Source organism: Coturnix japonica, chromosome 1 (assembly GCF_054131305.1).
Source record: "Coturnix japonica strain WE chromosome 1, WE-NBRP24, whole genome shotgun sequence".
NCBI classification, from domain to species: domain Eukaryota; kingdom Metazoa; phylum Chordata; class Aves; order Galliformes; family Phasianidae; genus Coturnix; species Coturnix japonica.
Genome location: NC_140663.1, coordinates 85,430,065 through 85,456,819, shown reverse-complemented (window position 1 = coordinate 85,456,819; position 26,755 = coordinate 85,430,065). Strand labels below are relative to the sequence as shown.

General features: G+C 35.0%; 1 protein-coding gene across 5 annotated transcripts in view; it reads left to right on the top strand.

Annotated features, from left to right (window-relative positions):
- CADM2 (cell adhesion molecule 2) overlaps positions 1-26,755 on the top strand; it is a 590,946-nt gene that overhangs the window by 518,605 nt on the left and 45,586 nt on the right. For all 5 annotated transcript variants that reach the window (XM_085527351.1, XM_015880063.3, XM_015880073.3 and 2 more), the window contains one exon: positions 8,098-8,276. In XM_085527351.1, the coding sequence (XP_085383477.1) occupies positions 8,098-8,276 (179 nt within the window). The remainder of the gene's footprint in view (positions 1-8,097; positions 8,277-26,755) is intronic.

The window sequence follows — 26,755 nt, the reverse complement described above, 5'->3', positions numbered from 1 at the left end:
AGGAGATCTATGTGATTTATAAAGACTGAGGACTTTGCAGAAAGGTTTCTATTTCTTATGTAAATTAAAGATAATGGGGTTTCTTATGTTAACAGGAGGAGGAAAAAAAAAAAAAAAAAAAAAAAAGATAAGCTTTTCCCTTTAAAGGGTACGTTTTAGCAAATAAACTGATATATGGATTTGAAGTTATTAATTTCAATTAGCCAAGATGACTTTCTGAGAGTCTTTGCAATCGTTATGTTATTAAAATGAGATATAGCTATCCATCACCACGTAAAGATAGATCAGTATTGTATCTGTATGTAGTTGTGCTAAATGTTGGCCAAAGTAATATTGAGCTGTGGGAGAAGTAAGAGATCTGCAACCAGAACTGGCTTCTCTTGCTCATTTGACAATCAAGCCTAACCTCATATTGTGTAGCTTCTAATAGAAGAGGAAGGAAAGCGTGCAGAGTGAAATAATAAGTCAAGTTGAAAAATACAAAATCAATAGTCTTTCTCTTCCCAAAACAAGAGGACGACCTTGCTTAAAATAATTTATTTATTTTTTCCCCAGTTTATTATGAGAACACAAAGCTTTGGATAGAGATCCTCTTCAGGACCCTAAAAAAAAGAGGCAGCTTATTTTGTCTGCATTCTTTAAAGACTGGTGATGTTTGTAGGAGGTTAGCATGTTTTTATGTCCTGCAGTGATAATTTCACTGCAAGGTGAGTTTAATATCTCTAAGACAACAAGTAAATTCTTTCTGCTGAATAAAAAAGAGGAGAGCAGATGAAAGCCTTAGAAGAAATTACTGGCATTAGGAACAGCACTGTTGAAATGGGCAAAACAAAACATATAACCTGAATGATTACAGTACTTTTTTTAGATATCTTTGTAACAAGAACAGTTCTTAAGGTTCATTTTTAGTTAAGTGTTTGCCTGACTGTGAGTACAGTTGGAAGTACTTGGGGCAAAGAATGGAGTTAGCAACCAACTGTGCACTGTTTGATTTCATGTTTCAGTGCATTTATTCTGAGTTGCCTGTTTGCATGCTGTAGTACTGAAGGCATAAGAAATCAGTTAAATAAATAGTTGTGTTATCAGATACCTTGGTAGTGAGTTCCCATGTATTCCACTATTGAGAAAATTTGCTTATTTGACCTCAGTTTTGATATATAGCACAGTATCATGATGAAACTTTTTCTAACATTGCCCCTTTGGCTGTATAGCACATTTGTGAGCTCTTTGATTTTGCATTTTCTTCAAAGCCAAACAAGCTAATATTATCAAGCTAACCCTGACAAATGTTGCTTCTCCAGCACGCACCCTGTGGCTACTGATTATGAATTACACTTCTCTGAACTGTTTTTTTCGCATCAGTGTGAATCATGGAAGGACAGTGGATCACTCATAGTAGGGAGCACACCAATTTGATGCCCTCTCCTTGCCTACACATTTAAAAATTAGCTTACCTCATGGAGGATGGTATTTCAGGAACAATCTTAAGGGACTCCTCAACATTTGCCTTCATGTAGAAATGGCTTTTGAGTTCTTTAAAATGAAATTCTGGACTACATCCCTATGGCATCTTCCTCACAGAGACTGTTTTTGAGGCAATCTTTTTGTACATCTCTCACCTCCCTGCTGCTTACAGTAAGAGAATACAAGGGATATTTCTGTTGCAATTCACTGATAAGGTATCTTCTGATTTCACATAATTTCTCTTGTTGATCTGTCTCATGACTGTAAGAAAGTCAATCTCCCAAATGTTATTTGTAGGAGGTTTATAATCGTATCATATAAAAATAATATTGGAACTATATACACTTTTCAGGGTATTTGTTCAATATAGTCTTGCCTTTTTGAGAAAGACGAAAATAAAGGTGTGGTGGGTTAGGAGGCACAAGGAATTCATAAAAGGAAAAGAGAAACTACAGGTAAATATTTTCAAATAAGTTAGTGTAATAATGGCTTGGTCATCAATTGGGAAAGAGTTATTCAGACACAAAGCAACAGTGCTACAGAGCTGTGCTGGGGGCAGAAGATATTAGGTCAAAGGGAGTCCTAGACTATGAGGATACTAAAGGATAAAGGAGAATGGGTTATCAGCTTGATGATTGGGTGTTAAATCTAGAAAGATAATTGTGGCAGAAGGAGAACATTCAGATTCTTATGGATAAAGGTATATATGTGCTAGCCTGAACTGAACCTTAAAAAATGGTTGCAAAGAAAGGTTAGAAAATAGATGTTGAAAAATGTAAAATTATAATTTCCCTTGGAGTAGTCTATATTTCCTGTCTCAGTAACAGGAAAAAAAAAAAAACCAAAAAAAAAACCACACAAAACCACCTATACTTTGACAAGAATCTTCCTGAGTCACTGTAATCAGTTACTGTCATAGGGTCATTTAGGATAAGCATTTTCAACTGTAAATTCAGCCCATCCTATCAACATGGTTAGCAGCTGTAACCTAAAGATATAGTCTGAAGGTGAGAGGACTGTTTTATCCAAGGGGACTTATAGGTGGTGAGTTCTGTCACCTCACTGTGATTGTGATGGTAAAAGAAAGGCTCTATCTATAACCACAACAGAAGATAAGAGACATAAGATGATTTTGTTTGTTTTGGTTTGTTTTTTCTTATCCTTTCTACTATTTTTTTATTTTTATTTTTATTTTTATTTATTTTTTTTAACTGTAAACTATGAATATTAACACCATTTGAGACTCCTATCCTCTTTAAATTTAAACAGCTTTTTCAAAAGTATAATATACTGCAAGTATCTTCAACATTTCTTGTTGTTCCTGTTGTCTTTATGGCTGTAAATTCCTCACAAATCTTTAAAGTGAAAGGTAAAAATCTCTATTTTGTTGCCACTTCATTTTTAAAATACATTGGTAATCTAATTCTTAGTCATTTTAAAAGCACTGATGTAGGGCACCATAAATGTTTTCAGGCTAAGCTATGTCTTCTGAGATGCTTGAAAGAAAAAGGTATAGACCAATATAATATCTAATTCACATATTCAAAGTTTCCTTCTTAATAAAAAAAGAACTTTTAAAAAGATACTTTGGACATTTTTGACTAATTCTTTTGAGGAGAAAAATGCTCTCTGAGGGTTAGTCAAGCTCTGCAAAACTACAAAATCATAAAGAGTTCTTATCTGATAAAATAAAAACCATTTATCCAAGCCTTTTATGAAAGGCTAGAGACTGGATATTGATGTTTCTGATAGATGAAATGCTCCCAAACCAGATCATCCTAATATGACTCATCAAGAGTGAGGCTTTATACAAGCAAAAAGTTTCCTCAGGATTTAAACTTTCAACTGGATGATTAACTGATAAATCTAAAAATCCAGATTCTCAACTGAGATTGACTCCATAAGGTCAAATTAATGAAGTGGCCATTTCCTTAGGTGACTTGTAACATTAGACTAACATTTTGAAAAAAATGCACTGGTGAAAGTAGTGACACCTTTTCTATTATTTGTTTAAATGTTTTTCACTAGCATTTGTTTTTTAGGGACTGCAGAGAAAAGAAACATGCCCCTATCTGGAGAATTAAAAGATGGTGTTCAAGTGAGCCATACTCTAAACAGTGAATTTACTTGTCTCATTAGTAAATGAGACAATTAGTAATTAGTAAATGAGTAAATTAGTTCTAAAAAATCCTTCTGTCTTTCCTGTTTTTATCCACATTGGCTACAAAATCTTGACAGAATGCTTAGATATCCAGATGGATGTTAATATGCTCAGTGAGACCAAGTATGTGAACAGCTGACACTGTTTTTTGTTTTGTTTGTGTTTGTTTCTTTTATTGTTTGATGATTTTCATATCTTAAAGATATCAAAAGGTTATCTGTGATGGTATTACAGGCCATCAAGTTATCTAAGTTTGAGATCAAGGTCTCAGTGAAGAATATTTTGACCTTTTTGTGTAAAGAAATGTGGATTATGTTGATTGTGTTCCCTGTTCCCTGTATTCAGAAAGAGGAGTTGATGCACAAAATCCATGTATCGTTCTTAATTAAGACTAAGTTAAGTACAACTTATATATAGATAGATAACATTAGTAGGGTGGTTTGTAGGCATCCACAGCTTCTCTTGGTTACCTGTGCCAGGGCCTCACTGCCCTCTGCATGAAGAATGTCTTCCTAACATCTAACCTAAGTCTCCCTTCTGTTAGCTTGAATTCATTCCCCCTTGTCCCATCACCATCAGAACATGTAAAATATTGCTCTACTTCCCTCCTGTAAGCTCCGTTCTTGTACTGGGGGGCTGCAATGAGGTCTCTCCAAAGCCTTCTCTTTTCCAAGTTAAACAAACCAATTTTCTCAGTCTGTCTTCATAGAAGAGCTGCTCCAATCCTCTGATCATCTTCATGATCATCACCTTAAAACAGAAATTACATCAAAATCTAAGCTTCCTTTGCAGTTTTTTCAGATAAACTAGATTTCAGATTTATTTTAGATGGCTGGCAATGTAGTCATTAGTCATAACTGAGGTATTTTTAGTATACTCATAGTATCTCTGGCTTCTTTGAGAGTCTTGCAATTCTGATTGTACCACTGTGAGGCATCTACATTCAAAGCCAAGTTAGTAAAAGTCATGCATGCTAGGAAAAAAGCTAGCATGGCCTGTCACATTTGAGCTGTCTTTAAAATATTCTTTTCAATGAAATTAAAAAAAAATAGGGGATAAATTGGTAAGTGTGATTTGACTTGAAGTAATCATGAATGTAAGACATAGAGATACCCTGCTTGTTCCAGTCCTCATCATGACAGTGCTTTAGTTAGTGAAGAAAAAATGGAATTCTGTAATAGAGTTGTATTTGGTAGAGAGTAGCATGCAGTATTAGGAATATATGTGTTTGCCTGATGTTTTAGACCTTCCAACTTAAATATCCCTTAACTGAGCCAGAATGTTGAGTGAAGAATGAACCTCTGAACGTACAGGCATGAGCATGTTTCAGTAGGATTACCTGTGGAAAACTTTCATTTCAGCATGCTTTGTGGTAGTGAAGGGGAGATTCCCAATCAATGTTTCATCTGTATTTGGGTTTTTAGCAATTAAGGTACTAAAGCACTTATCAGGGAATGTCCAATATGCTCCTAATTTACAGTCTGCTTTGGTTTCTTGTGATATCTTTTTTTCTGTCAATAATCTCAGACATAATCAAATTCAAACAAATATAGAAGGATGGAGAGAGAATCAGAAAGGCCTACTAAATAACTTCTATCATAATTCATAACAAGGTTAGAATATGCAGAACTGTTACCATATTCTGCAATAGTTATTGCAGCTGCTTAGAGATCAGTATAAGACAAATAAAAGTAGATATATTTTTGCACAGCAGGTAGGGAATTTTTTTGAATTCATTTCCACAGAATGCTGGGTTGACAGACAACTTAAGCAGATTCAGGAAGAAGTTAGAGAAATTCATGGGCAACAGTCTAATACTGCATAGATACTAAAGAGCAGGAGATGCACCCTGCAGAACCCCTGATGGGGTGATTGCAGATGCCAGTGGAGCACAGAGGGGATGGGCCACAGGCACTGGCCACACTTCCTTGCTTTCCCTAGACAGCCACTCCAGTTGTTGCTGTTAGTTGCAGCACACTGGTCTGGGTGCTTGAGCATGTCTCATCTTCTTAACTCACTTCTGCCTGACTAATGAATTGTTTAGACCAGAGTGTCTCAGAGCTTCCCAGGAGCAAAGACAAGATTTAATTTTGTGGCTGTGACAGCACTTCTGCTTTAGGCACCATCTTCCTGGAGAGTGGTGAGATGGAGTGAGGGCTGTGCCCAGCCACCGTGACGTGCTGACCGTGGGCTGGCTGCCCAGAGATGGCGCTTCTGCTGCTGTTGAGCCAAAGGGGCTGGCTCTGTTAATTAACAGCTTCCCCACCACTGCCAGAGTATGTACATCTGGTCCTCTAACCGCTCTATGTAGGACTGCAGTTGGTATATTAACATATCACAAAGCTCTCTGAATAATTTAGATCTAAGGCTCGTTCTCCTAGTTATTTGTTATCCTATGGGTTTTACCCTAGGACATGCCATCTAAGTTCCATTTAAATTCTAAGTTTCTTATATTTTCACTATACATAAACTGCTTTAACATGCCACTTATGAAGGTGGTGGCTTACATTATAGTAGAAAAATTCCAGTTTCTGCTCTTGGGATTACAGGTTCACAATAGAGTGGTACACAGCGGTACACAGGGAACATGAGGAGTTTTCTTGAAAACTGAATATATCCACCTTAACAAATCAATGCAGATAACACCGTAATGGTGTGGGACAATTCTTCTGCAACATTGTGGACACCTAGTTTCCCTGATAGTGTTAAGCAGAAAGGAGGTGTGTATTTTGTGTGCATGTATATTTAGACACAATGCTTGAAAGCACATTAGGAAGAGTACTATGATAAGTTTACAATTAGGGATAAATAAGGTCCTTTACACCAATAGTTTTTAATCTTTGGTTTATAATTCTATGAATATTGTGATATTCCCTGACTAGGAAAGCGTTGGTCCCTCTGTACTTAAAACTGGTGAGTGTTAAAAGGTTGGATGTTGTTACCACATAGAAAATAATAATATACATAGCAGCAAGTTCCCTTCAGAAAACTTCACTTTGTTTATATATATTATTTAAAATATACTTATGTAACTGGAGTCACTAGGACTATGCTTCTGTGTAAGTCCACATTTTAACAAACTATTTCTGCTTAGGTTTTTAGGTTTAATTCTTAGCACTCATATTTAATAATCAAATTAATCAAATTAAGTATTTCTTCAATAATACTAGCAGTTAACTGGACATTTGCTGATTTTATAAAAGAATTTTATGTCTTATTTTATTATTTAGTTAAAAAATCGAATACTTTTTCAGGAAAATAGACTGTTATATTCTGCTATCATATAAATTGCAAGTCTAGAACTACAGTTGACTGAAAATACTTACATAGTGGACCCTAAGGAAAGGAATTGATACTTGAGTTAAAATGTACAAAGCTACCAGGTAGAAATAACTAAATGCGAATCTTCAGGCTATGGTTATTTCACTTTAATGACTAGTATCTACGCAGTTGAGATGCTTTATCTGTTTATGAAATAGGATTTTGTAAGCCAGCTTTCCATTCCTAATTATGGACCTATCTTTCTGGTTTTTCTTCATGCAAATTTGGGAGTGGATTTTGTTACGTACAGGTAAAGACAGCTTACAAGTAGTCAATACTTACTGCTGTCTGTTAGGCAGATCCCTTGGCATGCAGAGCTTGTTGGGGGTTTTTGGGAAAGAGTTAAGTATCTAATGTCAGTGGAAGATCTATGGGAATATATAACATGATCAGTTCCCTTCTCTACTGTGTAACTTGGCTGGGGGTTATCCATGCTTTGCCTTTGGTCTGATTTGGGGTGACCAGACACAGGAGGAAAGCTAATGCGGGATTTTAATTCAAATTGTACGCTGTTTGTAATAATGTTTGTAACAAGCAATTATGCCAGGGGAGGATGCAGGATGGATGAAGAAAGGGATGGGCTTTGTCACGGTACAGCAACAGAAACAAATTTAGATTGTATGTAAGATGTGCTACTTTGTGAGTGATATGCCTGGTTCAGGAAAAACACTCAGTACATTCAAGTACACTTGTGAATGTGAATAGCCTAAATAATTTAAGAATCCATTTGCAAACCACTTATACCTACCTTAGCTTGCTCGCATGATTTCTGATGCCTGTCATCTGCACAGGACCACACTGCTCATCACACAGAGTGCTGTTTTCACACTGCTTACCAGATGCCTTGCTGAACTCTGTGCCCTGAAACCTCACAAGTGCTTTTTAAAAAAAATTGTTATTTTTTTATTTATTGAGGGAAATTTCCAATATCTGTTTCCTTTTTTGTTCTCTTCTTTTCCTGCCTGTTCCTTCACTTTCTTTAGTAGTTTACATCTGGTAGGCTTTAATAACTTCTCAATATATCCAGTAACTCAAATTATCATTAGGTATTTTTTAGTGGCAGGGTATTACTCATTAGTCACTGTTTCTAATATACATTGTATATATGTGCTTCATGTATCTGAATAAAAGTCTCACCTTGGATCCAACAGGCCAGAACCAGTATTGTGGACAAAGGATGGTGGAGAACTACCAGATCCAGAGCGAATGGTTGTCAATGGCAGAGTCCTAAGCATCAGTTTCCTAAACAAAACTGACAATGGCACATATCGATGTGAAGCAAAAAATCCAATTGGCAGAAACAGCACAGAATATGTTCTGATAGTACATGGTAAGTGCATTCTTTTTAGTTCTTTGGTGCATGTTACACATCTGTAGCATTTCAGGAAAACTGGTTACTTATGATCATTAATGAAAGAATAGCAGGAAAAAGCAAAAGGATCATTGAACTTTATTGATGCTATTCTGTAGTTGTAGTGCATGTGTTTTATTCCTTCAACTGGATGCCTCTCTTCGTGAAGTCCAAACAAAATATAATCATCAATGTAAGCAGCTGGAAAAATATTTTGCAGTATATTGGGTACTGTTCTGTGAAAACTTGCCTCATGCATACTGTATAGCTAAGTTGGTTACAGAAGTATTTATGAAGGGAAAATCGGAAATACAAGGCAAAACACTCAAGTAACAGCTTGCTACTGAGGAAAATCTGCTTATCTGCATTAGCTGATCATCCATGATTTTTATAATCGATCCTCAAAAATATGTTCTTTACTAAATTCATGGTACATCTTCCGATGAAGATGTTAAATCGGAAGACTCCCATTAAATTACAATTTATTTTCATTGTTCAATTAGGCAACAGTATGTGTCATGTTAAAAACTAGTAGGCTTTTATATTAATTATGAAATAGCTTGAAATAATTCAAATATAGAAGCAACTGTAATAAAATGTTAGCATTTAACTTTAGTACAGCTTTACAGTGCAAATCAAAGTATAAAGTTTGTCTTATCGCAGATATATATGTATTAATTCCTAGAAAATGATTGAATTCTAATCTAAGTGAATAAAGAGGTGAAAGCTTCACTATACTTTACTACTGTACTTTTTTCCACCACTTTTTGTATGAAAACAGCTTGTAATAACTATGAGGAAATGAAACAATCTAATACAGATTGTAGTCTGAAAATAGGTATGGGAACTATGTAGGCTTTATTCAGCTTGTAATGACTTCCTGCATAAGAAATATTTGTTTCTTAGTGTTTGCAAGCTCTCAAAAATATTTTCCACTAAAGGCTTAATCCATCTACTGGTATTTGGCATAAAAGTTATAATAAATGCTACTTTCAGCTTTCAGTAATGAGCTACTTTCTTAGGGCTGTTGATGAAATGTGATTTATCAAAAGAACTCCTTAGATTGCTTTTCATTTCTCTTAAAGTTCAATATTAGTTTATTTAGCATTAATGACAGAAGTAATGAGGAGGTCTTTACATGAGGAGCACGGAGCCTGTACTGCTGTGTGAGTATTTCTCTATTAAAAACAAACAGAAAAACTAAACCCCCTAACCTCTACTTACATTGAGTACTGCAAAAAAAGAAATTCTTTTGCATCCCAGACATGGTGATGTATTGGTTGTTGGCTGCATACACAAAGTGCACTGCCTTGGATGAGGTAATGTCTTTCTTGTTTACCAAATAACAGAAATTTGTATCATTTGTGTTTTGTGCCCAATTTATTTATATGATAATTTTTGAAAACATGGCCTTTGATAACAGTAGATTTTCCATCAATGCTCACTTTGCAGAATACCCCTACCAAAGAATATTTCACAATCATCTCCTGTGTTTCTTTCATGTAGCAGTATGCCCCCTGTTGATCTGATTATCTTGCAACAATTTCATGGCAATCTGTACAGTTATTCATTATCGGGAAGGCATTCTGTTTTGTGGGGACACGTTAGGCATGTTATCAGGTTTAGCTTGAACATTGCTGACCTTTTCTGTTATGAGTACTGTCGTTTTCTTAATTGCATTTCTGCAATTCTGGTGTTAGAACTGCAGAAGATAAATGTCAGGTGCCTCCTAGATTACTATAACAACGAAAGAGTGTGGCAGAGTATGTGTTGGTGTTTAGTGCTTAGCAACTTACTGCATTTCTGAGTTTTTAAGTTCATTTTAAGCACAGAAGAGACTGACATAATTATTTTATGAATTGTACCACAATTGGTTGTATAGATCAATTTAGACAGTGTCTTATCCTTTCTTTAGTTCATTGGATTCCTGAATGTCCCTAGTGGAACCTAATCCTCTCAAAACAATTCATTATTATCATTCATGCTCTCTCCCCTTCTCTCTCTTTTTCTGCTAGCAAAACTACTTTTTAGCATTTTCTGAGATGCATTCTTCTTTTTAATAGAGGATGTATTTTCTCTGTATCTTCCGAAATATATCTGGGAGCATCCTTTGATTTGCCATCACTTTCCTTATACATGACTTGTAACTTTTTGGACCTGCTCGTTCTGATGCAGCTGATGTGTCATACAAATATGCCTTCTTACCTTGAGTCTTTAGTGTCAGTACAGGTACATGCCAGACATAAGGGGAGGTATATTTATAAAGATGTGGGAGAGGAGGGGGCAGAAATCTGTATGTGGGGAAAATCTCTCTTCAGTAATGATTCTTTGACATTGCAAGTCAAGGAAGTAAGGTCTAGGAGAAGAAAACTACCAAAACTATGTGGAATAAGGCATAAGTGCCCTGAGTGCTAGTAGCCTACTTTACTTTATGTAGCCTTTGAAAGTCCAATGCAACAGAATTAAACAGCTAACAGATTTTCTAGTATAATCTTCAGCCCAGAGGGCATACAGTGATGGAGAGAAAGAATGATAATCACTTCTCCAAGATTAGGGGGATACTGTGGCTGATTCAGTTCTCCCAGGCAAGCTGGTGTGAGAAGGCAGGGTATATCAATGACTCTGCAGGGTCAGAGAAGTGTAGTCTATCTGATTCATAACTTCTTTTGTTTTTGTTTTTGCACATATTCAGCTTTTCTTTCTTCTGTTCATTAAGGATTCAAAAGTTTTGTATTTCTATTTTTTTTTTCCCCCCTATTTATTTCCTCTCAGTGATACTCTGTATTCTCTCAATTCCTGAAGTTATCTCCCTTACTCAGAACAGATTTAGACAGCTCTAGTGTGGACAGAAGCTTACCTTAAAAATGAAAGATGTCATCATAAATAGAGATAAAGAGTAAGGAAAAATTATATATATATATTAATTCTATAAACCAAAAAATGAGTGTTTCATGCCTTTGCCAACCTAGTCAAAATATTATAAGGAAAAGTAATATTATTTCCACCATAAATGACAATGATGTAATAGTATTTTGATGTTAAGTGATGGCAGTGGAAATGCATATTCCTATAAACAGATAAATGGCAATGTATAATATGAATACCATCTGATAACATAAGAAAACATTTTTTAGATTTATATTCTAATTAAAGTAAAGAAAATTAACATATTTAAATCAAATAAAAGGCACTGACTATTAAAAAAACTCATGCTGCTTTGCTGAATCAATACATCTGCTGCTTTTATTTTTCTTAACTTCAGTTATTTATAATAAGTGTCAAGAAAACATTTCATGAAGGAGGAAGGTGGGCACAAAGTCAGAATTTATAGGCAGAAGTGCAAAGACAAGACAGTATGCTCGAGCATTTGTCTCTTGCAGTAACGAAGGCACTTGCTTTAATGCCTGTAGCTGTTGTCGTTTCTGTATTCTAATTGGTGAGCTTAGTGCTTTGGAAGTGCGCATTCCGGTTAGATATATTACATCCTTCCTTTGGTAATAGGCTGCCAGCAATTTTCACTCTCTTATAATTTATTAAGAATTTTTGTTTACCTTTGTCCAAATATTAGTCATTAATCATCAGTAAACAGAGCTAACTCTCAAACTCACGGAGCTTAGATCAAAAACATAGATTCTACTGGCAAAGATTAGGTAATACCTGCAATGGTATAGTTGAGAGAGGATGTGGTACATCAAAATCAAACTGAAGAAACAGCTGCTGTGTATATAACTCATGACCTCTGGATGACACTATTGAAAGCCTCGTTCAGCACTGTAGTGAGTAGGTGACAAAAGTCCACATTGCTGAGATATATACTTAATGGAAGGGGCAGCAAACAGACCTGTTTGAAATAAGTTACCTTTATGAAATATTCTGATTTACTAATTTAAAGCCATTCATTCAATTAAGAGAAATACTCAGAACAATAATGTGACATACATCAGTGGTCTACCAAAGAAATACAGTAATTGACATGAATAAGCTTCTATGGATGGTCAATTATATACACAGTAGAAAGAGACTGAACCAGGAACTCAATATTTCTGCAGAATAAGATGTGGCTTAGCATATTTCCTTGACTTCAGCTTCTAAATTTTATTTATTTATTTCGTGGACAACATATTTTTCTGTAAATAAAGACAACCGAGTGACTGAGGTGTATCCTTGTTAGTATTTTGAAATAAAATTGCAAACATAAAATCTAATACAATATGATAAACTGAAGGTTCCTCTCCACCTCTCCACTGGACTGTATTTGTCTTCCATGTGCATGTCCAGTCCCATTACAAAATATTTATCATCTCGGCTTTTTACAGTAACCTGTGGCAACAAGTTTCTGAATTGAATTATGGCCTTTGAGGGAAAAGTGTTCTCTTTTGTTTGTTTAAGCCTGTAGGGTGAGCTCTTCCTTTCTTAACTTTCCAGTCTACTTGGCATCTTTTTCTGTTTGTGCTGTAAGTATTGGAAGTGTCACAGTAATGGCTGATCATGTTTGTATTCTGATGGTGTTTTATCATCTCTCTTACCATCACCTCCATAATTTCCTTCAAATCCCAGTACACTTCCTGTTATGAAGTATCCCACCTGGGCAACTGGCTCATATCCAGTTCTAAGTCCCGCAGCTATTCTTATTACTGTAATATTCCTATTTCCACCTTTGTTTTCCCATTTTCCAGTTGAACAGCTGTATTTCAGCTAAAATCACTTTTATTTTCATGTCACTTCACTAGATTCTCAAATATTTCTACCTCACTGTCAGTATCTCACTAATTTTCATTCTAGTCTACTTGCATTCAAATTCCTTTCACTTTTATCCATACTCTCCTTCTTTCATGGTCACTTTCTGAACGTTTCTTGACTTCTTAATTTTAGTTCTAGTAGCAAACTTCTTTGACTGACTATTCTCCATATCTGGATGATGTCTATGCCAAATATGCACCAGCCATGTCAGATTATTATTATTATGATTTACCTCTACTTCTACATCTAACTTCTACCTCCGCGTGTTTACTACAGGAATTCATGTTATGAGGCCACCAATAATTACAGCATTTGAACTTTTTTTTTTCTATGCAAGGTTCTTTTCAGTTTAGTAAAAACTGTGGAATCCAAAACCATTCTGAAATCAAACTCCATTGCATCTATTTGCTCTAAACTCCTTTATCTTTTGCCCACTGTTATATATATTACATTTTATTTCTATACTGAAGTTCTCACAGAAGCCCCTTCCTTTATTTATGTAACTCAGTTGTTCACATCTCTCACTCTGTGGAAGTAAACACTGAGTCATAAACTAATTGTATGTCTGAGAATGTGTGACTTTTTTTTCCTTTTTTGTGAAAATTGAAGATGTCAGATAAGCCGTAGATCTCCTAGGTTCTCAAATATTTTCACTACAAGCCTCTAATAAATCTTGTAGACTGTTTTTGGACACCTTTTTTTCTCATAAACATGTTTCAAAAAAACATTTGAAAAAATCAGTGCATAGTAGAAAGAGTTGGGAAGGACATAAATTATTGGGAAACATCTTTATGGAACAGTAGGCTCAGCAGTAAACTAGTTGTTCTCCTTTTTGGTGTCAAGATTCTAGATACTGAGGTGGCTGGATATTTTCTAAAGTTGCTTTCTTTATGGTTCCTGAGATGAAACATCTCACTTACTTTCAGAGAAGAGACTTTCCTTGCCTGTGGGAAAATCCTACCCTTTGACTGAGCAAAGCTTGTGCTTCTGAAAAGAGAATTGAGCAGACTTGTGATGTAATGGAGCAATAATAGCCTGCAAAGCTACAATAGAGAGTGTTTTTACTAAAAACTAACTTCACTCCCACAGCAATCAAGACATATCAAGAAAATGGGTCTCAAAAGACCACTTAAGACTTCATTTGAAATTCTATGCATGTGAATATCTATACCTTTTAGTTTTGAGATTTTTTTTTTTTAATCTGTGTTTGAATGAAAAGAAAGTGGGTGTCTCAGCTCTGAATCCATAAAACAGAGGTGGAAAGGTCTTTCCTATTTCCATCTTTTAAGAAGTAAAAATAAAATAAAGACAACTCTCTGGCAGAAGAATTTGAGCTTTCAGAGGAAAAATAAACAAAGGGATGCTCTTGAAGACTTCTACCAACTCAGAAATGTAAATAAGAGTTGTTAGTCTCACATTAGCCTTTCTTTCCCCAAACTGTCATTAGTTTTTCTCAGCTTCTGTGCAAAAGCTGAAGCATAGAGGAATTAGATTGCATTGTGGCAACCCTGAGAAAGTAACTAAATAAGAATCCTGCTAAAGGTGGCACCACTCAGGTAATTTTATTCATGTGATATTCTGTGAAGTGTAGCCCTTCAAATTATGTTGAACTATTTTGATTTTTGCATGTACATCAAAATTCTAAAGTGGCAGTGTCGTATTGAGTCAGTGTTGCAATATTAAAATTAACTTCTCCAAAAGACTCTTAGCAGCACTAAAGCAGGTGTCTTGATCCTATAAGAATGGGTTTTTTGAAAGCTGCACAATCAGTTGAATTAAGAAATCTTTTGTAATATAGGTTTTATTATTGGACATAAGAAGTATAATGTTTATTTGATGTTTTTAGGTATGAGAAGCCTGTCAAGAAACTCATGGTGGAATTGTTGGCTTAATTTTATGGATGAATTGGCCAGCTATTATCCCAGAACACTCACAAGGCAGCTACTTTGAAATTGCTTTTTGTTGATAAATACTTGCACAGTAGGGTCTATAGTTGAGCTGTGTGAACTGATATTTCTTCATTTATAGTGACTTTAGAAAAATAAGATACAATTTTTCTTTTCTTTCAGATAAGCTCAAAATTATTTTGTAAAGGTCAATAAAATAACATTCCCAACCACAGTAATGGTTTTGGAGAACCTGTTTAACACTTCTGCAGTTTTACATTAAAATACTGGTTTTGATTAAAGAAAAGTTTTAAAAATACTAATTTTCTGTTATATAACATTATTTTTATTTTAAATGAATGCTCACAGAAATTGCTGAATCCTAAGTATTTCACTTTACATAAATCAAATTTGTCCTTTTTTACTTTTTTTTTTTTTTACTTTTTTTTTTTTTTTTTTTTTTTTTCCATGTGGAGGTAGCAGGAGCTCTCTTCACAGTAACTACCTATTAAAACAGGTATAGCTCATTCCTATTTGAATAGAAGTTATCAATGTGCTTACTCTAATAAACTGTAGGTTTGGATCATGTCTTTAATAATACACAGTACCTGAAGAAATTTAATTTTCTATGTACATGTGTAATTGGCTAATGTGATAGTTCTTGATTTGGACTCCCTCTGTGATTTCTGAAAAGGAAAATATTGCATGCAAGTTTTGAATAGTAATGAGGATTCCTCTCAACACATAATATGCACAGAATTAATTATTTGGCTGCTCGTATATGGGTAGAGCATCTACATTGAAGTACTTCTTTAACTACACATGCTAGATACAGCACAGTTGCTCTTTCAAACAGAATTCTTAAATATTCTTTATTAAAATGTACTTCTCAAATAGTACTCTTGAGTTTGTTATCACCTTGATTTGCTTATATCCTTATATCATGGATTGATATCAATTTTTTATGGATTTTAAGCTTTGCGATTGCCTGCTGCTAATGTTCCTGAATTTCCTTCAGTCAAGCTTTTTTGGGTGAGAGGTTAGACTGCAAAATTATCGTATCTATGAATGTCTTATGCTGGCTTCATGAAGAAAATAAGATTGTTAACAGAATAATTTCACTTGACTGTGATGACAAAGTTGAAGTCAAACAATTGTTAATAATTTTCTGTTTCCAGCAAGATCATTAATAATTCACGGAAAAGCCAAACCACCTATGTAACAACAGCAAAAACAAAACAAAACAAAACAAAACAAAACAAAACAAAACAAAACAAAACAAAAAACACATAATGAAATTATTGAAGTAAATTTATTGAAGTAACTTTGCAATTTTCAAACTAATCTTTCTTTTAAGCACTGTGTGCCTCATGGAATACAGATAATGGTCTTTTGTCTCTCATTCTGATATGGTGCTTCTATAATTTACCTTTCTTTTGAGAATAGGTTGCTCATCATTTCACTTAATTCGAGAAGAGAAATGAAATGGTATATAGTGATAATAATTTAAATATCAATTGATGATGGTAGCCTGGTGGTATATCAGTACCTTGCTTTCTAACCGAGATTACAAGGTCTGGGAAAGTAGCACAAATCATTGGCTCTGAGCAAAGGGAGACAGATATAATTGCTTTAGGGAAATTGCTCATAGCATCCCACATCTTCACCTTTCTGCTGAAGTGAGTTCAGAAAAACTTCTTTTAAAACGTTGCATTTTTGCTAGAGAGCTATGAGAATTTCAGTATCTCTGGTCTTTGATCAAATATGAATGACAGAAGCTCAGAAGCAAGTAGACAGTCTTGAACTTGCTTGTCTCAAACCATTAATATTTCTAACATCTTTAGTTTTCTACTGTTAATCTGTTGTTCTCATTATTATACTTTTGCTATTCATAATTTTAATAATTGACAAATTATTTTTATGAAGGTTACCTTACATTCCTATATGAATAAATAAAACTTGTTAAAAAAATCTATTTGAAAAAAAAAATATTCAATTCATATTTCTTTATGTATTCTGTTACTATTTTTCTCTGAATAAATAAGGTGGTTTTTTTTTTTTTCCCTTTGATTTCAGTATTCTTACAGCTAAATGACTGATCAAACTGATAAGGAAGTGAAATTTTCCTGGATAAAATTACAGACACCTTATGATATCTTTCTTCACAGCTTAACTTAGGTTTTAATTTGTGGTGGAACAGAAATAGCTTTACTCCATCTCCCAGAAAGGAAACTTCTAACCTAAAATCATGAACTATTTTTTCTAGCTCATCGTTCTTGAATTCTTGACCTAACACAGCATGTTTTTTCTTTGCTTTTTATTAAATTTATACTAATTTATTGCTAAATCACGACATAGACTTTCTACACTGAATCTTCATCTGCCTTGTTTTGAGTTACCGTGAATTACCGCAAATTACTTTGACTTTTTTCCTAAGGATTCACCACATTTTTCATGGTTTTCAAGAAAGTGTGTTGCATGACTCACACAGAAACTGGAAGAGACTGAAAGAGTAGGCAGGAAAGCAGTAAGGGTATATCTCAAAACCATTCTCAGGCAATAGAAAAAAAAAGGATTGCTTGTGAGTATGAATGCATATCTACCAAAGCTGATAATGTGCTGTCATGCAATAACATGACTTCTTGTAAGAGATTGTTTTTACCTTACAAGAATAAAGAAAGCTTTAAACACCTTTTGGTAAAACTTACAGGCAAGTATCTGTGAACAGATCTCTAGATATCTGCTACTTCTGATGGAATTTGTGTTATGATATGAGATAATCTATCATTTGTAAAAAGAATGGTCCAAAAAATGTTCAGTCTAGGTCATTTTTCTTTTATTAGATGGCTCAGAAGTAGAAGAATTAATGATTTTATTTCTTTTTTCTTTATCTACTTTATATTCTAGCCTGCATTTCCTTTACCTTTCCTTCACCTGTATCCACAAAACTTAATTAGTCCCCAAATACACCCTTGAAGAAAAACCTTACTTTTGCTTGGCAACTTCATGCCTGAAGAAGGTATAACTTTCAGTTGAAACTACCCACATTCTCACAGCAAGTGAAGAGGAAACCAAACCAAAGGAGAGGAGGAAGGACAGGAAAAGAACTTGGCAGGGTAAACTCTTTCTTTTCTTTAGATATTTCTGTGGGTCACAGCAGTACTGGATTGGTTTCTCCCTCCATGACTTCTGTTGTTTTCTGTTCTCATTTTCTCCACATTTCTTAATCCTCGATGGGTAGGAAGCAAGGAGAAATGATGCTAACACATTACAGTGTTCATTTTCTACTTGAATGAGGAAAGCTCTGGATGGCTTTTACCATTCGCAGTCAGGAACTGAAATCTCTTTACATTGATTTGTAAATAATTTTTTTTTTTTAATTATTATTATTTGTTTTTTAATAAATAATGGGGCTACAACCAGTTTTTCTTTATAACAAATACAGCAGCATTCCAGTGGAATGGAGCTGTCTTATTTGATGGCTTGTTAGTAAAGGTACCAAATAACCTGCCCACATCAGTGAAAGCTGTATAATTACAATAAGAACAAGTCCTGAATGTACTGCATATGTCCCAGCTACGTCCCAGCTTTCACTGTAGTGAAGCCAGCTTCATGGGAGAATGCAACTAAATGCATAGCACTGTTTCAGTGAAAAAAATAAGTAAGTAAATAAATAAATAAATATAAAATAAATTTAATAATAATAATAATAATAATAGAAAACAGGACCTTTTTCTTTCAGGTAGTGCATTATGGTAATAAGAATGTGAGAAACAAGTTTATTAATCAAAAACAGTGAAAAGAAGTGCAGTAAACTATATTTTTGTTCCAAAGATGCCATTAACTTCCCCAAGCTGATTTTCAATGGGATATAGCTATCATACTGTGACAAAGCATTTCAGATTATTGTTGGACCCCTCTGATTTTTGAAATAAAGTAATTTAAAATAAATGGCATTCTATCTGATGTCTTTTTACTAACCATAAAATTATTGCAGTGAGTTTTATGTTGTTTAAGCAATTTCAGTGATTTCTCTGGAATTTCTCCAGGAAGTGAAAGCAGCAACCATAATAAAATAGTGATCAGCAATCTATTTACCTCCATTTAGTCTCAACACTTGACTCCCTATGTGGGAAATTTTAGAGAATTCTCCTTGACCTCTTTTTTTCTTCCTAGTGCCATTATGGATGAGTTTTTGAAAATTTTTTGCACAGAAAGAGTCAAGTGTCATTCTGAGAATGCTGTCTTCTTTGTTCAAGGCTGCTGGTGTCTGAATTTGTGTTGTGTATTAGCTTTTCTTTATAGATTTTCAAGGGCCAGATGCTGGTACTTTATTTCATTTAATTTTGAATATTTCTATTTCACAGCTTGGGGAAACAAGGAAATGTGGCTTGTCTATATACCATAACAGAATAAAAATGTATTTTTCCATTTTAATATTTCAGTGGCAATGGTCCCAGAATATCATGCTGATAATGATAGAATGTCGTGCTATTGGGACAGATCAGACTGGTGGTTGGTGACTTTTGTGTTAACATTTCATCTTGAACGCAGTGAAATTGGTGCTTCAGGTGTAAGGACAGTTGCAGTTTTAAGAGGTTTTATTTTCTTTTCTCCTTTTGAATGAGTTTGTTTCGGTAGCAAATTGCAGTGGGACTGAGGAGATACATTTTCAACTCCATAATCATGACCAGAGAACTGGGAGATATAAGATATTCTGTTTAATAATTCTGTGTTCATTTCCCTAGCTGTGGAATGAGAGTGATGCTACCTTCTTTTCCCTAACTATTTTTCTCTTATATCTAAGTGAGAATCTTACAGAAACTCAAGGCAAAGATTCATTCTTTAGTGTATACATATTTGTTTATGAAGAGTTATGAACAAAATCAGAATGCATCTCTATGCACTTTTAAAAGTACAGCTACTTCTTTTGAGTCTGCAGGCTCAAACAGTTCCTTAAAACTGATTTTTGTTTAGTATATCAAATTACAGCACTCTTTTCCTCAGCCTACTCCATGTTCTGCTGACTTTACTTCAATTCTTTCAGGTAAACTGCACAAGCTTCACTACTGCACTCAGTGAATTATTTGTAACTATTTCAATTAGAAAGATGAGCTTCTATTCAAGATAGAATAGCCCTCTTAAATAAAACAATAGGCTTTTATTAATATTACCACTATAAAATGTGGTCATATTGATGGACTATTAATTAATTAATATTAATATGGAAATCATTTTTTTTTCACAACTGGCAAAATGTAATCTGGGGGAGTAGTTCTTTCATTCTATATGTTTGGAGTAGTCTAAGATATTGTATGTGTGTCTTTAGAACATGGGAGACTAATTTTTCTGTGGAATACTCATCTTGATATGTCCTCAGAGGTACATTTCATGCAAATAGCCATTAATAATGTAAAACTAATAAAATAGAGCACTTGAAAACAAATTCTCCAGTACTGAAGAGTTCACCCACTTGAGAGTTTAGATTTTCCTTATGTTAAAGTAATCTTCAATATCTACTCATCAGAACATGCAGTTATCTTGTCAAATATATCCTTTTACGTTCTCCACATATCACCTGGATTTAGCACAAGTAGGAATTAAGAAATACTACATGACAACCTATTTGCTTTCTCTGGTAGAAAAGAAGGGCTTCATTTTAAAGGTTGTCAGCCACTAGCACAGCACTTGGGTATTCATTTTATATGCTTCCTGTGGTTCATTATTCCTGTGATACCTATGTGGAGCCATGAGTGTAACATACTATACTTTGCTTTCCAGGTGACAAAGCCACGTTTGTGGAAACATCTGTGCTGTGCATAAAGGTCATGTTTTGCCAGCCAGATAAAACTTTTTTCTTTTTTCTTTTTTTTTAATATGAAATATGAAATGCTGTTCAGAGCTGCACTGTGCTGTGCCCCTCAGGAGGAGCAGTTGAAGAAAGCCACTGTCCAGGCTGTCCAAGTTGTTCCCTGACAAGGGTGGCACTGGCTGGCTGTGTGGAGAGCCAACAGGTCTACCAGGATTGTCACAGGGACTGCATACTCCACAGCAATGTGTGTCTGGAATATGCCCTTCAACTTCAACTCTTGCGCACTTGCTTAGGGACAAGAACCAGACCAGCAGCTTGTGAGGAGACAGCATGTGGTGATAGCAGACCTAAGCTGGAAATCTTCACCTGGGGGTAGAAGGAAGTCATAGAGCTGACCACTGCAATCAGGCACAGGAACATCTTGTCACCTCCCATGTCCTTCCTACGGTATTAAGGCACTTTCTTCCCGTTGCTTCTTTCTTGTCATCTGCTTGAGAGTCCTGTCTCCTTGTTTTCTTACAGTGATGGCAAATAAGGACAGTTAACTTTCACTTTGTAGTCAGCTTCCTACTAATCCTCATTTTCTCATATTTATCATGCTTTTAGTTTTGTCTTAAGCTCTTCTGGTTCATACACATGTCTTAAAACATGCCACAATGTGATAATAAGATCATCACATTAAAAGACAAACTTTTAAGCAATTTTGGGTGATACCATGCTGCCAAACCTGAGTGTTAAATTGGAGTGGATTTGGTTCTTTGCCTTCTGTTCTTCTATTCCTCATTTTCTAAGGATAAAATTTGGACAAATAGCATTTATTTACTTGACTATTGAAAAGGAAGAAGTCATTGTCTTCTTTTAAATACACTTTTGTCCCTCATTTGCTACTGAAATCTATTCCTTTCAAAATAGGAAAACAACTGTTGATGTTTCTACAAGAAGACAGAAAACTCTCAGTGAGATCAAAACTCTGGTATCTTTTAACATGTGATTTTTTTTATTTTTTTTTCTCTGTCTTACTGGGCAACCAAAGTATGTTAAATCAAACCTTAATAAACTCCCACATTTTCCAACATTTAATATGACCTGCTGGCCCGTTAAATATCTCAGAATAATGGTGCTATGTGAATTTATTTTCTGTCCTTCCAAAGCTGCCTGGCCATTTTAGCCCAGCTGTGTATCTTGCATTATGAACTCATCCACCACTAGTCTCTAATTGTTTTAGCTAGGGATCCAGATCTACATGAGGCTTTTATTAAAAGGTTTCAGATATTTTTTAATGACATCTGATTTGCCAGCAAAAATGTCAAGCACATAATTGCCATTTCAGAGTTTCATAAATCTGAATCAATTAGTAAAGAGAACCCCTTGACCTCATGTCTGCAAGGCTTCATGATCATTTAGTCTAAAGTGCTAAGGAGATATCGGCACATGATATTCAAGCTGAATGATCCCTTTGTTCAATCCCATTTTCTGGGAGCAACTCTAAATGCAGCTCCCTTTGAATTTAAAACCTTGCTAAATTATTTAGTACAACATACCACAGACTGATTAAATTTTGTGCAGAGTACTGAGGTTGTTTCCCAGGTAGGTCATCACTCAGTTCAGTTTAGCACTTAAAATTTCTTTCTCTCTTAGTAAAAATGTAGTGCAGGCCATCCATCATTATCAGTCTGTCCTTTAATTTTTCTGTCAGACTTCGTCAAGCTTGAAACAAAAACCTTTACTTTTTATCAGCTGCAACCATTGTTGTCTGAATTGTCCTCGGTCATTTCAGCTTGTTGGTTTGTTTTTTTACGAAACACGTCAAATATTCTCAATAAGTCAGATCCATGTTTCAAGTAAGCCTACTGAACCAAACAGAACCATTTCTCATTTATTTGGAAATGGAGAGTAAAAGTGCTTAGGGCCAAATCTGCAGTGAGAGTAAAGTGTCCAGGCTCCTTGCACTTAAATGAGTGAATGTCTTCTGTTGGATTAACAAGAGTGCAACAGCAAGAGTAAAGGAGAAGCAAGCACAAAATTCTGATTGGGCCGGTCTGGACAGTGTTTTGAACTAGTCTTGTACAGCACTATTCTGCCACTCATAAGCAGGCTTCACTTATGGGTCTCCTATAGAGCAGCCTCCTGAGCAAGCCAAGCAGTACATTTTCATCCTTTCTTCATCCTCCATTCACAATCAGCTGTCAGATTGCATGTTGTCTGTCTTTACCTTGCCACTGCTAGTGTGGCTTGAAGTCGTGCTAACATAGTATAGCATTCCATGAAGAACACCCTTGAAACCTTCTCTGTGCTTCTCTCTGCATCGACTGAACTGTCTTTCACTGAAAATCCAGTTGCAGTCTCATGTCTTATCTGTGGGAACATTCATGAAAAGGTGTTGAGTATAGAGTCCATTATTCCCTTCTGCATGATACCTTATCCCTTTTCTGTTTCCAAAAACTTTTATGGAAACAATTAGTTATCAGTGAATTGTCTGTATTTCAGAGATAGCAAGGTGATGAATACCATGCTTATTACATTACAGAAGTTTTGATAGAATATGTTACACTAAACATTCCTTATAGTAGTGACATTTCTAAACTAACAGAGGCAATGATTATTTGATTTCTGTATCTAACATGGCTTTTCTGTCCTCTTTGGTTCCCCAACTGCAAAATATGGCTATTTTCTGCTTCATAGGAAGATGGGGATTAATACTTTAGTATTATGGAAACAGTGATCTGGTGCACTGTTTTGAGTATGGCCACCTGAATTAAAAGTTCCACTCATGCATGGTCCCATGGTCATAGCAATCCTCAGTATTTAGGGCGTGAAAATCATAAACAAAAAATTGGTTTTGGCTGAACATTCTGTACTACCAGATTCAGAAACTTCAAGGCCAGAAAATAGAATTAAATATCTCTGCAACACACATTTGCTGGACTAAAGTTTGCAAATCCATGTTCTAGAGTTACTTCTTGACAGAGAGCTCAAGAAGAGATCAAAGCTATGTGGCCCTTTTGATAATATGTTTCTCAGTAACTGCTGAAGAGAAACATGTGGGTAACACAGGGATCTGCTTCACTAGAAGTGTGGTAAGTGTGCCCAAAGGTGAAAACACTGGGAAAAAAAAAAAAAAAAAAAAAACAAAAAAAACAGAGAGAGAAAAAGAGTTTTAAAAGAGTTTTATAGAACTAGAAGTAGTCAAATTGTAAAACCTCTTTCTGGCATTTAAATGGACATTTAAAATACTGATGGAGATTCATATGCCTTAAACAGAAGCCTGTGCTCTGTTTGTATTTTATATATAACTTTTGTCTGTATATAACTCTGTTACAGTTTATATTTGAAATCTGTCTGATTTTTGAAGCTACCAAACTCACTTACTTCCCACATCTTTACTAAACAAGGAGAAAATGAAGGCTGCTGCAGATTATTTTTTCTTTTGAGGCCCTTGTTCTGCATTCTCTCATGCAAGAAACTAACAAGCAAAATACAAACAGCAAAAAATAAATAAATAAATAAATTAAAAAAAAAAATAAAAAATAAAAAAAATCCCACATTTTCCAGGCAAAAACATTAAGGTTTTCATAGGAACCCATAAATCTTCCTGGAAAAACTGAGAAGGAGCCTTTCTGTCACAGAGACTCAGTAGGACTGGTAAACCTAAAAAAGGAAATTCCATGACTGTGGTACTCAAGTGCTATTTAGAATGCTAATCTTCATCTAGGCTTAGGCTGCCTCAAATAGATTTTAATGGTAGAATATGATGCAGGAGTTCCAGAATCTGTTGATGGTAAGGCAGTTAGCTATTTCGTCACTTTACACATACTTTCCCATGACACACTCATCATTAAAGGATAGATTCCATTAAACTTAGATTTTCTTGTGCTCACCTCACTGATTCTGATTCCCATCTTGTTCTTTGGTTATTGAGAGCAATTATGTGTAATGTAAAGACTAGCAAACCAGCTGCGGTCATTTGTATGGTGAATTTCTCCTTTCTCTGGTAAGAAAGAAGCAAAGCCAGTCCTATTCCTTGCATTTATGTTTTCTTTGAGGAAATATGTTTTTCTTTGAGGTTTCTGACAAGCTGCCACATTGAGGTTTTGCATCAGAGTTAGTGACTTCAATGAACAAATTAGTTTCTGCATTAGCTTTTGTTACTCTTGGTATGATCATAAAAGATGAACCTACTGTTTCTTGTATCTTCTAGTTCCTGTTTACCGGCCTCAGATTCCTATATAGGCTTTCTTTTAATGTAATAAATCTTGCTGGAAATATTTCAGTTAGAATAGAAACCAGAAAACAGTGAGATTCTAAATTCACCAAGGTCTCATGTAATCTGGTGTGTGGCAAACAGTGTAGACAGTGTGTTTGTAGAACAAAAGCTGTGTCATAAACCTGTAATTTGCCAGTGCAGTTGACTTGCCATTGCATAGTATTAAGTAAATAACATATTTAAGAAACATAATTATGGGAAATATGTCACATGAGTTAGCTTTTATGTACAAGGCTAATTTGTGAAGCTTTTCTGCTAAACAAGGATTTACTTTCGGTATGAAGGAGGCATTTTTGTTTCTGTGTTTGATTTCTTTTTTGACAGATACTTATCTAGGGGAGTTTCCCTTTAGGAAAAGAAATTGCTTAGATCAGTACATATGACATGTATCTTTTTCTAAAATGTTAATTTATTTCTAATGATTGTTTAACTCCATTCTGTTTAATTATCGTGGTATTCACATTCCAGGTACTGTGGTAGTTCTTCCTGATGATCAGTGTGGCTACACTGCCTTTTTTGAAAAACCTGTTTCAGAACAGATGTAAATATTAGTGTACGGTATGCAAAAGAAAGATCTTGTGCCATTTTCTGAAGGTTTCCAAGAGGAAAATCCCACAGGTATAGATTCTGGAGGGGATAATGCCAGTGTTCATCCAAACCAGAATAATACAGAGTAATAATACAGGTGACTCATAGATATTAACTGACAAGGAAACTTTTTAAGTGGCAAAGTAATCTGTCATCCATCATGAAAATAAGGCAAACATTATAATTTGAAGTCTTAAGGGAATAATTATGCTATGCTGAACTCACGAACTCTGTCTCTGAAATGTCTTCTGTTGGGCCCAGTACTGTAAAGGGCTGAGCTGCTTTAGCTTCCATTGATTTTAGCCAGAATTGATGGTACTCAGACACCAATTGCGTTTCCTTTCACAGCAACAGAAGATAGATCATAGGTCAGGTTTGTGCTCCTTTATTGCATTGAATTGAATAGCACCCTTCAGAAATGTGGAGTTTTGTGGGTTTTTTTTTATATATATATATATATATATTTTTTTTTTTTTAAATCAGTGTGGAACGACTTACTTACCATCAATTGATGCGAAACTAGTCCTTTCCTTTTAAAGCTGACGTATAAATAATCTGAAAATTGTCAGATGCTTTTTACTTCCTCACAGAAGTGCTTTTCTGTAGTTCTCTTCAGGGCTTTTGTTTGTATGTTCTTTAAAACCTGCAATCACCTTATAAGCAAAGTGATACTGGTCTTTATTGCTTTTGGCAGTGTAATCAAAGTGTTTTCTGTACATCTGGTTATGTTCTGCTCTGTAGAGGAATGTTTTGCAGCAGTTTGTTGGTTCCTCTGCAATGAAGTGGCAGCTGCCTGTGCTTGGCATACCTGTATTTGATCAGAAGCTGAAGAGTTTTGCAGGATGCTGTCATCCAAGCCTTGCATCTTCTCTGACGTGTATTCTTACTTTTTAGCAGTAATATAATTAGCCTTTCTGATTTTTCAGTTCTAAGCTATATGTTAATGATAACATGTATGGATTAAGGATGATTGCAAGATGACTGCCTACTAATTAGGGCAAAGATTTTGAAATATACTCTGCTCTAGATCTTAGCAGACAACTGTGTCTTAAACAAGTGTGTGGGAAGAAGAAAAGCAATCCGGAAAAAGCAGCTCTTATAGTTAGTAGCATTTTCTCCCCTTTTTCTGTCCATTGAGTCTGTCTGAAAGTGGGTGTTTTAACATACA